Source organism: Phalacrocorax aristotelis, chromosome 1 (assembly GCF_949628215.1).
Source record: "Phalacrocorax aristotelis chromosome 1, bGulAri2.1, whole genome shotgun sequence".
NCBI classification, from domain to species: domain Eukaryota; kingdom Metazoa; phylum Chordata; class Aves; order Suliformes; family Phalacrocoracidae; genus Phalacrocorax; species Phalacrocorax aristotelis.
Window position 1 is genome coordinate 73915776 of NC_134276.1, and position 11790 is coordinate 73927565.

At 44.8% G+C, this 11790-nt stretch overlaps 1 protein-coding gene across 1 annotated transcript in view; it reads right to left on the minus strand.

The window, feature by feature from the left end:
- The window catches only part of GABRB3 (gamma-aminobutyric acid type A receptor subunit beta3), a 114177-nt gene extending 103016 nt beyond the window's left edge, over positions 1 to 11161 (minus strand). Inside the window, exons 1-3 of the mRNA XM_075093573.1 lie at positions 10986 to 11161; positions 10710 to 10801; positions 10474 to 10541 (exon numbers count right to left, since the gene is read on the minus strand). Of these exons, the coding sequence (XP_074949674.1) occupies positions 10474 to 10541; positions 10710 to 10801; positions 10986 to 11065 (240 nt within the window). The 5' untranslated portion in view covers positions 11066 to 11161. The remainder of the gene's footprint in view (positions 1 to 10473; positions 10542 to 10709; positions 10802 to 10985) is intronic.
- Positions 11162 to 11790: the final 629 nt, after the last annotated feature.

Below are 11790 nucleotides of genomic sequence, written 5' to 3' on the forward strand. Positions count from 1 at the left end.
TATCTAGATTAACTTATTTCACAGCAGAAGTAGCTGCATCCAAGCTGCCTACTGGGAATTGACCTGGCATGTGCTCACCTCCAGAGAGTACCCAAGCGTCACCTGGGAAAATGCTGGGCCAAATCTGTGCTAATGATTAACATACAATGGATGCATGCCTGAGTTCAGGTGCCGTGCTCAAGCACAAGCTCAAGCTCAAGCACAGATCATCAGGAGCATCACAACTCTTAGATCTATCAGATCCATAGCTTATGGGGTCCCTTTGCAAACAAAATCAAGGGTTATATCTATTCTGCAAGTCCTGCAAACATTTTCTTATGCAAAGTTCCAGTTGGTTTGGGAGATGTTTTTGTTATCCAAAGAGAAAGCCTATTTCACATGATTTGAAAATGCTTAGAAAGGCCAAGTGTTGCTATCTGAATAGCCTAGGAGGTCAGAAACTAAAGCAAATCACTGCTAGAGCAGAGAAACAGAGATGTGTCATTGTGTTATATTACAATAAAGGCCAAAGCTCATCTTTTGTATCTTTAATGGATAACAAGACTTACTGCATTAGTCAGTACTCCCAACTTGAGTTGGTGTATTTTAAAATTCAGAATTCAAATGCATTTTTGCATTGTCTGTTATTTTCAGCTTCAAAAAATCAGTGTATTTTAAAAGCCACAGTGGCATCAGAAACCACCAAGAATAGCTATCTGCTTACAAAATAACTTTTGACTAAGTAGAAGAATGGTTTCCACTAGTTTACATTTCAGCATTCTAAGTCTGGCAGATTCAATTTCTTCCTCTTCCAGACTTATTCCCCCACTGAAAAATGTGAGAGGGGCTCAGCTTCCCCACACAGCCAAGTCCAAGTCCGGGAAGGGGAAGCCCTCAGCTCTTTGATTCTGCACCAGCCCAGTCCCAAAGAAGGGAAGGGCTTGCCCAACCAAGCTCACGTGGCGTGTGAATTGGAGTACACCTCAACATTTGACATTATAACTAAGCAATGAGCTCACGTGCTAAGCCTGTGATGGATAAGTAACCACCTGACCGGGAGATGTTAAAATATCCCTCATGTGATCACAAAATAGCCACGTGTGACTCAGGGGAATGAAGCTCTCTCTTTCAAGTAACTTTAGGGTTAACAGACCAGCAGAGTATGATAGTGGGGCTATCTTACATCTCAATTAGAACAAGGGTTGTGCTATTTTTAATCACATGGATTTAAGCTTGCTTATAAAGGTTATCTTCTCTGTCCTACATATATTTCAATTCAAGACTCACAAAAAGCCTACCTGAAAAAACCTCCATAGTTCAAACTGTATACAGAATTTTACATGCATTAACCTGCTGGGTAGTATTACTTAGTGCTGCTAAAAATCATCTATGTACCAGTTCAGCACAGTCTTCTACTTACCTCCAAAAGGCAGGTTAAGGAGGAACAATAGGTGGAATTCATTCCAACTTTAACTAAAAACTGAGCATCTATCCTAGGACAGTCAACTCCTCTCATTGTGTTCTCTGTCCCATTACCCTGTTAGCACCCTAGATAGGGCCAGTCATCTTTACTGTCTTAAATACCTGCCTTAGAACAAAAAATATTGTCTTATGGAAGGGCTTCCCTCTGTTAAAGGGCGCTCCAGTGATCAGCTCTGGCTGCTGGTCATATGCTGGACAACCTATTTAAAGCTTGTGAAACAAGCCACGTTCAAGGACCTAACATCCACTGACAGAACTATCCTGTACAGAGCTGTGTACTGACATAACTTCACAGCTTCCAGAAACTGCACTAGCTGCACCAGAGGTAACTCTGGCATCTCTGCAGATTGCTGAATTGTGCCATGGAGACATACCCATGAACTAATGAAAATTCAACATTCATATTAGTATAAAGAAAAAAGTCATTAACTGCTATTGAACTGCCAATTATCCAGTGTAACTGCAGACCTCCCAGCACAGCTGTTTTACTTTCCCTCTCTGCTGAATGCAATATTACATTCATATTGCAGGTTACATTATCACTGCAACCTGTAACCGGTTCCTAACTGCTGAGAGAACAAATTATTTTGCCAAAATTATTGGTTCAAATCCGTAATAGTGAATAATGAATTAGACATGCCTAGACTTGGGGATTTTTTCCTTGCAATCTCTGTAGTTATAAGAAACTGTGAAATTCGATTACAAATATTAAATGAACTCTCCTTTTGAAATTATTCTTCTTCCAGCTATTTTTGATGACTCTGGGGAGAAAGAAGAAAGTTTGTCCTGGATAAGCTAAAACCCCTAATGGTAACTAAATATTACTCAACCTCTCCCACTGAAAGTTTTTATTATCCTTCAGTATTGATGGATTGTACTTGATACTACCTGAGTTTAAATTCTTTGTATTATCTAATCTTTATTAAAATGAAAATTGTGGGGAGAAGTGTATCATTAGTAAATGATCCTAAGGCTCTGGTGACAGTTAAACAAAAAGTACTGTCTTTCAGAGTTTGGAGACTTAGGAAGTGGCAAGTTACAAATCATGAGAGGTTGCAAGAGTAACCAGAGAAGTATTAACATGTGTTTGTTCTTCCCCAAGCATCCACTACCAGCCAGTATCAGAGTGAGGATGCTTGGCTGGGTGGACCTTTAGACAGATATGTCATGGATGTTCCTGCATTTTTATGTTGTCTTCTGCCAAGCATGAGATTGTCTACCGTGCCTTTATCAGACTGCTAAGCATTCTGCATGACTACAGACATTAAATTATCTGAACAAGCACTCAGTGCATGAATAAAAATAGTCATATAAATAACACACTTTTCTCTCTTTTCTTCTGTCTTCAAAGGAATGGGAAAAAATGCTAAGCATAGAGTAAAATCCATAAAGTTTCTGTGAATTTTCCACTCCTGTATAACTTAAGTGAGTGTACTTCTTCATTACTTGGGCAGGATGAAAGGCTGTTGACGGAAGTAAAAGTTTACTCTTGGTTACATGCACAGAAGTCCTGACCTTGTATTTTATGACTAATTTTTTAATGACCAGTATATTTCAAAGGACACATGCAACACCTGTTGCAGTCAATGCAAAGATACCAAGAACACGATGAAGATATATACACAATGTTGGTAACTAATGACATCTCAGATGACATGGCATATCCTCATGACGCTGCCATGTATTACTAACGACCTATGGGAGACTCCTGATCTTCTGCAGCATCAGCGTGAGACCATGCTTCTGTGTACAACTCAGGGGAGCACTGACAGAAAGTGTAATTAAACCAGAGCACAGATTCACAGAAATACAGTGCTGGATAAGACCTCAAAGCATCAGCTCTCCAGAGGCAAGAGCAACACCACTGAAAGAGCTGTTTTTCTAGTCTCTTCTTTAAAGCCTGAAACAAAGGAGATGCTACAACAAATGTAGTTAGCTGAAAAGTAATCTGAAATTAATTAATTAATTTCTTCAGGTCTTACTGCAATTGGTTCTAAAGAGCAGCTCATCATCTTCCTCTCACCACCAGCTTCCTACATATTGGGAAATTTACGTCCTCTCTCTGTCCTATTTTCCAGTGCTAAACAAACCCTTTTACTTCAGCATTGCTGTATACACCCTGATTTCTGATTATTTTAATTAGAAACATTTGTTTCCGTTCCTTACATCTCCTGTTTGTATCATTCTCCCTGCAAACCAGTGCAAAAACACCGGACACAGCATTCTTGCTCAGGCTTCACTAATGGTGGACAGAGAAATGCCTGTGTCTTGTGAATGATGCTTCTACTTACGTACCCAAGAGTAAGACACATCTTTTCTCAGTTGTATTGCACTCGTGACTTGGATTAACTTTTTCACTTGCTTTAGACTCTGGTCCAGTAAAACCTCCACATCATTTTTTTCTGTGCTGCTGCTTAGCCAATTCTTTCTGATTTTAAGCACTGGATTCTCCCTTCCTTACAAAAGGTAACACTTTATGCTTGCCCCTTCTTTATTTAGGGCCATTCCTCTAATTTATAAACATAATTTCAAATTCCTGAAATGTCTGCAATTATTCCACATTGATGTCATCACAGATTGTATCTATTTCATCATCCAAGTCAGAATGATTCAAAGTTGGCAGCTGCAGTTAGCTTTTAAAAGCCTGTTGCCGCCTCCCAGCAACATTAACTACCTCCTCATTTCTGCATAAACAGGTATTTCTTCCCCTTCACAGCAGCTGCTTTTCTCTGCGGATAAGCAGAAGCCTGTCATCAATTCCCCTGGTCAAACAGGAGTCACTCTCCCATCACGCCATCTGCTGCAAGTGCTTCTCCCTCTGTCAACAGGAACTACGAAACCTGATGGGTGGAGAGAGAGTGAGGCAGGCTGGAGTTGTTCATGGGTACTGTCCTGAGGATGAGAAACGGATGAGGCCAAGACAGAGGATCAGAAGGAATTATGCTCCTCTTGCCAGCTGGCAACTAGAGGGCAGGTAACCTGCTAAGATAGACTGTCCTCCAGGAGCAGTACCCGTTGCTGCCATCTCCTAGTGGATGGCTGCTGGCTCATCACCAGCACAGTAATACCATTTTTTGCAGGGCTGTGCTGGCCTCAGGAGATGCTTCTCCGCTTGGGCAGTATTTCTTTCTTCTTATTATCTATCAAACACATATATGTGTGTGTGTGTATATAAATATAAACACACACACAAAATTATTTATATGGTCTATCTGCCGTCTCTTTAGTATGATCTATGAGTCTCCCTATGTACATTAAATTATAAAATATATAAAAGCCAAAATCGGTATATGAAGTTATATATTCTATTTTATACTCCTGTGATTTGTGATCCAGTTATAAGCACTGCACACATGAATCTTCTTCTGGCTGGAAAAGTTGTGTTTGCAATAAAAATGATTACGTAATCACTATTAGTACAACTCATTTACTCTCCGCATCTGAATCTTCAAAGCAAAATATGTCACAACTCAGTTACAATTTCCTGCATGAGATTACTTTGAGGTTCTGTTTGCAAAGTATTTAGAAAGTAGCTGCTTATGGCCAGAAATATAAGCTATATTTATTATAGTAAACAGGTTACATTTTGCCATGCCTAATTGCCGCCACCTGAAGACTAACCAAGTTGCCTTGGCTCTCTCCATAGTCCTTCAGGAAAGACCTCCCAGAATAACGAATCCTTCCATCTAAAAAAAAAAAAACCAAAAACCAACAAACCAAAAAAAACAGTATCACACAGATGTCTAAGATACCTCTTACAAATTAACACCTATCTCCTGGTTCCAGAGGGAGCCTGGAGGATGAGCATTGGCTGGACACCTAGGGAACAATTCACTTACCTAAGCAAGGGTGTCTGGTGCCATATTGAATGCTCTGGATTATGCAGGACCATTGCATAAAGCTGGTAGGTACAGCACAGGACCTATGGGAGTCCTCTACCCTTCTGGAGAGGCAGCTGGAGTCGAAATGGGATACCCTGAGGCAGCTAAAATATCTAACACTCACTATTAAGGTGTCCTCTCTATTTTAAGGTAAATAGCTCTCTGGACTCCATCACCTGTATTGACAAGGATAAGATTCAGTTGTTTAAACTTCAGGAGCTGGTGTCACATTTAACACATGTGCACAGAGCACAAAGACATGGCAGAGGACTTGCAAGAGATCTGCACCAACCTGGACTGGAAACTGGAGGGCAATTATGATACCATGAAACCAAAATGAATGTAGACACCTTTGCTAAAGCAGCCTAATTCTGTTCTAGATCCCTATTAACTACGGTTGTACAGTTTATCAGTCTAGGTCACATTTAGACATCAAATTTTATACATCTCAATTAACAAGAACTGAATCCCACCCCATTTTTTAGATATCTAAAGGAAGATGTGACAAATCTCATCAACAGTGGTATGAAGGTTCTGCACCTTCAGTACTTCAGGTGAAGTATGAATTAATTCACCTAGAAATAATTATTTATGCCTCACTATCTAAGGAAGGTAGACAATATTTGCCCTCAGTGAATAAGAACTTTCGTTGACCCTAAAGCAGCAACTAAAACACAGTTTGTCAGAAAGATGTCAAAATTGCTTTGAAAATCGGCAAGCACCCAATGAAATCCATATGCATACTTGCAGTTTTATACTGGAACATATGTAAAAATAAAAAATTACAGTTTTAACATGGAACAGATTACATCTTTTTCAGAAACAACAACTCCTAAGTTTTATGGTCTGACTTTATGTCAAACTAATTTTCTGAGTACAGTATTCTCAAAACAGCAGGATGACTATATAGCCAATGATGCCTCCTGGGTTTTGCTGGTTTGAGTTTAATTTTATCGAAATTAGAGCCTTTGAAAAAACCCTGGATGAACAGCTCTGAAGTCCCCTCTATACACAGAAAAGAATGCAGACAGCACTTCAGAGAGCAGTAGCACAAGTTTCCTTTCTTACAGGAGATCATACTATTCTCTGCAAAACATTATCTCTAAGGAGAAAGGTTCATTTCTGCACTGATCCCCTTGTTTTCTCTATCCACTTTATGGCTTTACCTCCCATAAACTGTAAAACACATCCAAAAATAATGGGAAAATGAAAGCACGGCACCTTAGTCTTCCAGCTACAACGATGAGTTTAGAAAGGGGATTTTTTGGAGACTCAATGTATTGATTATTTAACTTCCTAATGATAAAAAGCTACAGGAGTATTTGGGTGCTTGAAATTATATGCCTGGAACTAACGCATTTGATTCACAAACTAAATGTTGAACAAGAATCTACTATGCAAATTCACAAATTGTGGATACTGTCTGACCGGAAACAGGCTGACAGACTAGTCAAAAGCACAAGAACTATTCCTTTTTCAATTCACATCATCTAAGCAAAACACACCTCTAGAACACAGGAAGTACAGAACACAATCAACCCACATCATTGAAAATTATAAATTATAAGCTACTGCGATGTGACAATAGTATGCTTCCATACTCTTTATTTGTAAAATGACTTACAGTATTTTCTCAGTATTACGTCTGTTATTATTGATTAGTATTTTGTTTGGAGATGTACATCACTGTACATTTTACAGGCATTTACAGCAGTTTTAAATGCAATTATTGGAGGTATGCACAAAAATAGGTAGGTGGTTAAGTACCCAATTACAGGTATAATTTGTGAAATAGGCAAATAATAATGGGAAAGCACGCACAGGTAAAGCGGGGAAATAAAGCACATATGGAGATATACATATATATGTGCGTGTGTGTGAAGGTCATTAACAGACTGCAGCCCTTCCTTGAAAAATGCATTTCTTACATTCAACATCATTAATTCATTCTTTCTATCTCATATGTAACTCAAAGTATAAATATGAAAGCATATTATTTTTTACTCCATAAATGTTTAGTATTTTCAGCATGATGTAAACAGTATAGCAGAGTAACAATTTCAAAAATGCTAGTCAATATTTTCAAGATGTTATGAGATCAGGTAGAAATTGCTTATTTAAAACTTTCCAGTAAAACAATTTGATGCTTTGCAGTCCTGATACTTGCATCGGTCCTCCTGATCCAGCTTAGCATTTCAGCATCAAAAGGTAAAGAAAAATGTTAACTGTTCCACGTAATCTGAGGAAGATGCACATTCCTCTTCAATAAGTCTATTCTAAAAAACAGCTACAGGTAGTCTGGATGCACAGAGGGCAAAGGGTTTTTTAATAATTTCCAACAGAAAGACTAAAAATACACAAATAAATTTTTAAAATGCTGGAAAGCCAAACGAGTAACTAGCAACTGAAGATTCACAGAGGAACGTGTTATATTTAAGCCTACAGTTTGATTAAGAATACAAGAGAGTATGATGCAAGCTGTAATTCTTGTTACAAAGAATTGTCATCATATAACTGAAAGCTATATTACAGGCTGCCTAGAAGGCAGCATAATAAAACGTGCTGTAATAACTTTTTATTTATGTTCATAAAATTGAAGAATGTTAATTCTCTGGTTATTTTATTTTTAATACAGAGATGAATTTTAACAAGCCAATTTATAAAAGGTTACACCAATGTCTAGATTTAAATCAAAGGAATTAATGTCCATACTACCACAGTTCACAGAGAGAAATTCTTGTAAGACATTTCAATAGCTGATGAGGCTAAAGGTCAATGCTCACAATATCTGCTTGGAATTAAACGAAAGAATATGTCAAAGATTAAAAGTTGAGTTGGTAACCAGCACGAAGTTCAACAGTTATGTCTCAGGTCTTCAAACTGTGACTTTTTTTTTCCCCCCCTCCCATTGCTATCTTAGAATGTATACCTCCTCAGTAATCTTCAAAAGCTCCGTCTGTTCATCATTATTCACCGTTTCTTGATATTTACTCAAGAATCTTTGCAGATCAGTATAAAGTTATCTTAAAAAGTAATCAACTCAGGCAGCACTTGGATATAGCTGTGCTTAGTCAAAGGTGACTTCTTTGACAGGGAGAAGAGACTAGCTTAGCTGAAACTCTGGTTGTAGTTAAGTGTTCACCAACCAGAAGCCTTTTCTGCTCATTTTTCCTAAAGTAAATTGATACAGTTTTTGTAACAATAGCACTTTAGCAATTCCCTTCAGAAACACGTATTTCGTTTCTGTTGCAAGATCTGTATTGATATTTTTCAGACTCTGCATTGCCCCTGAGAGGGCACAGAAAAAACCTCTTCACTTCTTTAGAGCTCTGGCAACTCATGGGGAACAGCGGGCACTGACTTGTGTGGCAGCTAGAAACTACAGTAATTGTTACACTGGCTCACTGTCTGGGAAAAATGGAGGGCACCCATCCTCTCGAGGACCTCCTGTCTTATTCCAAGATCTAATTACCCAGCCTGGCAGCACAAGAAGCAGTGTAATTACTTACTTTTCCTTATAACCCTGCTGCAGTGGGTTGGACAAGTTGTTACTTAAACCTAACAGGCTTTCCCACAGCTTGCGGGGGTGGGGGTGGACCCACAAAAAGCACCACACATACCCTCATTTTCTTTCCAATCTCAGTCTGCCCTTCTCTGATATTTATTGCCTGTGTGGCACTTCACATACACAAAGTGTTATATGTTAATTTAATGCGTAATGTAGTGCTTCCCGAAGTGTGGAGCACAGCCAAAGGTGGGGAAGGTAGCAGTGGGGATAATGAAATCAGACTTTTCAATTACTCTTCAAAGGTTCAGCTTCCTTTTTTTTTTTGAGAAGCAATCCTACAGGTACAGAAAAGCCTGTGGAATATATGAGGTGTCTCTGTAGCTGCCTGAATTTGCAGGAAGCCTAAAATAAACTCTTGTAAGAAAGAAATATCTCATTTGTCTCCCATGAATGAGTAGCAAGGCAGATGTTGGTGGCACTTTTACCTGCAAACAGGTAGCTGTATCTCTGTTAAAGCCACTTTTTAAAAGATTGGAAGTAGAGCAAGAAGTTTCTATCTCAGAATTTTGGGTAGAGTGGGTGAAAGAAGGGGCAGGGTTAATGAAAATACAGAGATCATGTATAAAGCCAAGCTATGACAGGTTGTAACACTGCAACGGTGCACTGAAGGAGGGGTAGTGCTGGTGTTATTGCCATATTTACTAAAAGACAGCTCAGCTTCCAAACATAAGGAATTATTTTTAATGCCATAAATGTAACTACAGCACTGCAGAGTAAGCTGGTCTTTTACCTCAGGTTTGCAAATGGAAGAATAGAAGGACAAAAATCTGTGATAGAAGGGGGAAAACAAGTAGTTTGTTCAGAAACATGAACAATCCACCTCATATTTAGGATTAGGACAAGAAACCAATTCTACCTTCCTAACCCCAAACTACCAAACTGCACAGAGCAGGGGCCGAACCGCAGAAACACACTCAACCACCTCCCTCTTCCCCAGTGAACCTGACAGCCCCGAACAGTATCACTTTGCGAAGCAAAATTACAATTCCTCCAAACTCCACAGGCAACCGCGCCTGCTCTAGATGCTCAACAACAATTAACACGCTCGCACACGCCAGAGTTTATCCACCGAGAAGCTGCGTTGGGGTGTATTTTTCCCCCTAAACCGCGCAAGAAGCGGGGAGATGCCGCCAGCCGCGGCCCTCCGCCACCGGCCCCGGGAGCCCCGGCGCCCGCCCGCCCGCTCCGCTCCGCACCCCGCCGGCTGCGGGGCCGCGGCAGGTGCCGGTGGCCCGGCGGAGCCCCAGCGAGCTCCGGGGTGGGGAACGGGAAGGGAACGGGAGGAAGCGGAGGGGAGATCAGGCGGCCCGGCACCCCCGGGGCTCTGCCGGGCCACTCTCACCTGCGGAGGCGGCCGCCGGCAGCGAGAGGGGAAAGGGGGGAAGGGGGAAAGCGCGGCTCTGGGGAAATAAAGTTTTCAGGCGGAGAAGAGAGAGAGCTCGGCCGCCGCCCGCCCTGGCAGCGGCGACGTCGTGCGAAGGCAGGGAGGGAAGGAGGGAAGGAACGGGCGGCTGTGACCCGCTGGCCGGCAGCCCCGGCCGCCCCCCCCCCGCCCCCACTCACCATGTTGACTTCGGAAACCATGTCGATGCTGGCGATGTCGATGTTCATCCCCACGCAGACCGGCGGACCTGCGGGCAGAGGAGACCGTTACCCGCCGCTGCCGCCACCGCTCCGCGACCGGGCGGCGAGAGGGGCCGCGGGAGCCCGGCTCCGCCGTGCGGGAGCGGCGGCGGCCCCGGGGCGGGTCGGGGAACGGGGGAGAGCTGCGGACTGCCAGCCCGGCCAGGGCGACTCACCTCCGAAATCCGGCCGGAGGCGGATGTCGTAGCCCTTCAACAATTTATCCACAGTTTCTTTCACGAAGGACATGTTGCCGGGATCGTTCACACTGTGGGGGCGAGAGACCGGGGGGGGGGGGGGGGGGGGTGTCGGGCGGGGGAGGCAGAGGACGGGGTGCGGGGGGCCGGGGGCGACGGCGGGAGAGGGGAGCGGGGGAGGGGGTGCGCATTAGCTTATTCCCCTGGCGAAACGCATCCCGCCGGCCGCCGCCGCCGGGGCACGCCGGCTCCTACCTCTGGGCGCAGCAGACCACGGCCACTAGGACGGGAGCGGAGAAGATCCCGAAGATCCTGCCTCCCCCAAAGCCCCACATCCCTCCGCTCCGCGCTCCCTCCGCGCAGCAGCAGCCGCCGCTGCCGCGATCCGGCTGCCCCGGCTGCCGCTAAAGGAAGAGGCGGAGGCGACAGTCCCCGTGTTCCCCCCCGCCCTCCCCCCCCCAAAAAAAAAATCCTCCCCCCACCCCGCCGCAACACCGCTGCCCGGCCCGCGGGAGCCGCCCGCGCACCCGGCTGCTCCCACCCCGCGGCCGGACGCCGCCGAGCCCCGGAGGAAGCCGCCCTCCGCCGGAGCCCGGCCGCCTCCCTCCCCTCCCCTCCCCTCCTCTGCTCTCCGCCCGCCGTCCCCACACGCCGCCGCCCGCCCTGCCGCCTTCCCGCCAGCCGGGATGGGAGGGAGGGCGCCGCCGTCCCTCCCGGCGGAGAGCCCCAGGAGGGGCGCCTCGGGGAGCGGGGCTGGCCGCGGCCAGCAGCGGGGGCCGGTGGCTCCCCCGGCGCCGCCTCGGGGCACGCCCGCTCCGCCGGCCCCGGTCCCGGCCCCCCGCGACACCCGCCCTGAGGCGGGGGTGCCCCCTCGCAGCCCCCGCGGTGGATCCCCGCAGCCGGCTCCTCTTCGGGAAGGCGAGGGGATCCGCGGGGTGTGAGTGGGGCTGCGGAGCCCGGGCGGCCCGCCGGGACCCCCCTGGAGCCGGGTGAGAGGGGGCTGCCCGGGGCCGGGCCGGCCGCCCTCCGCTGCCCCTCAGCCTGCCCCAAGCGGGGCGTC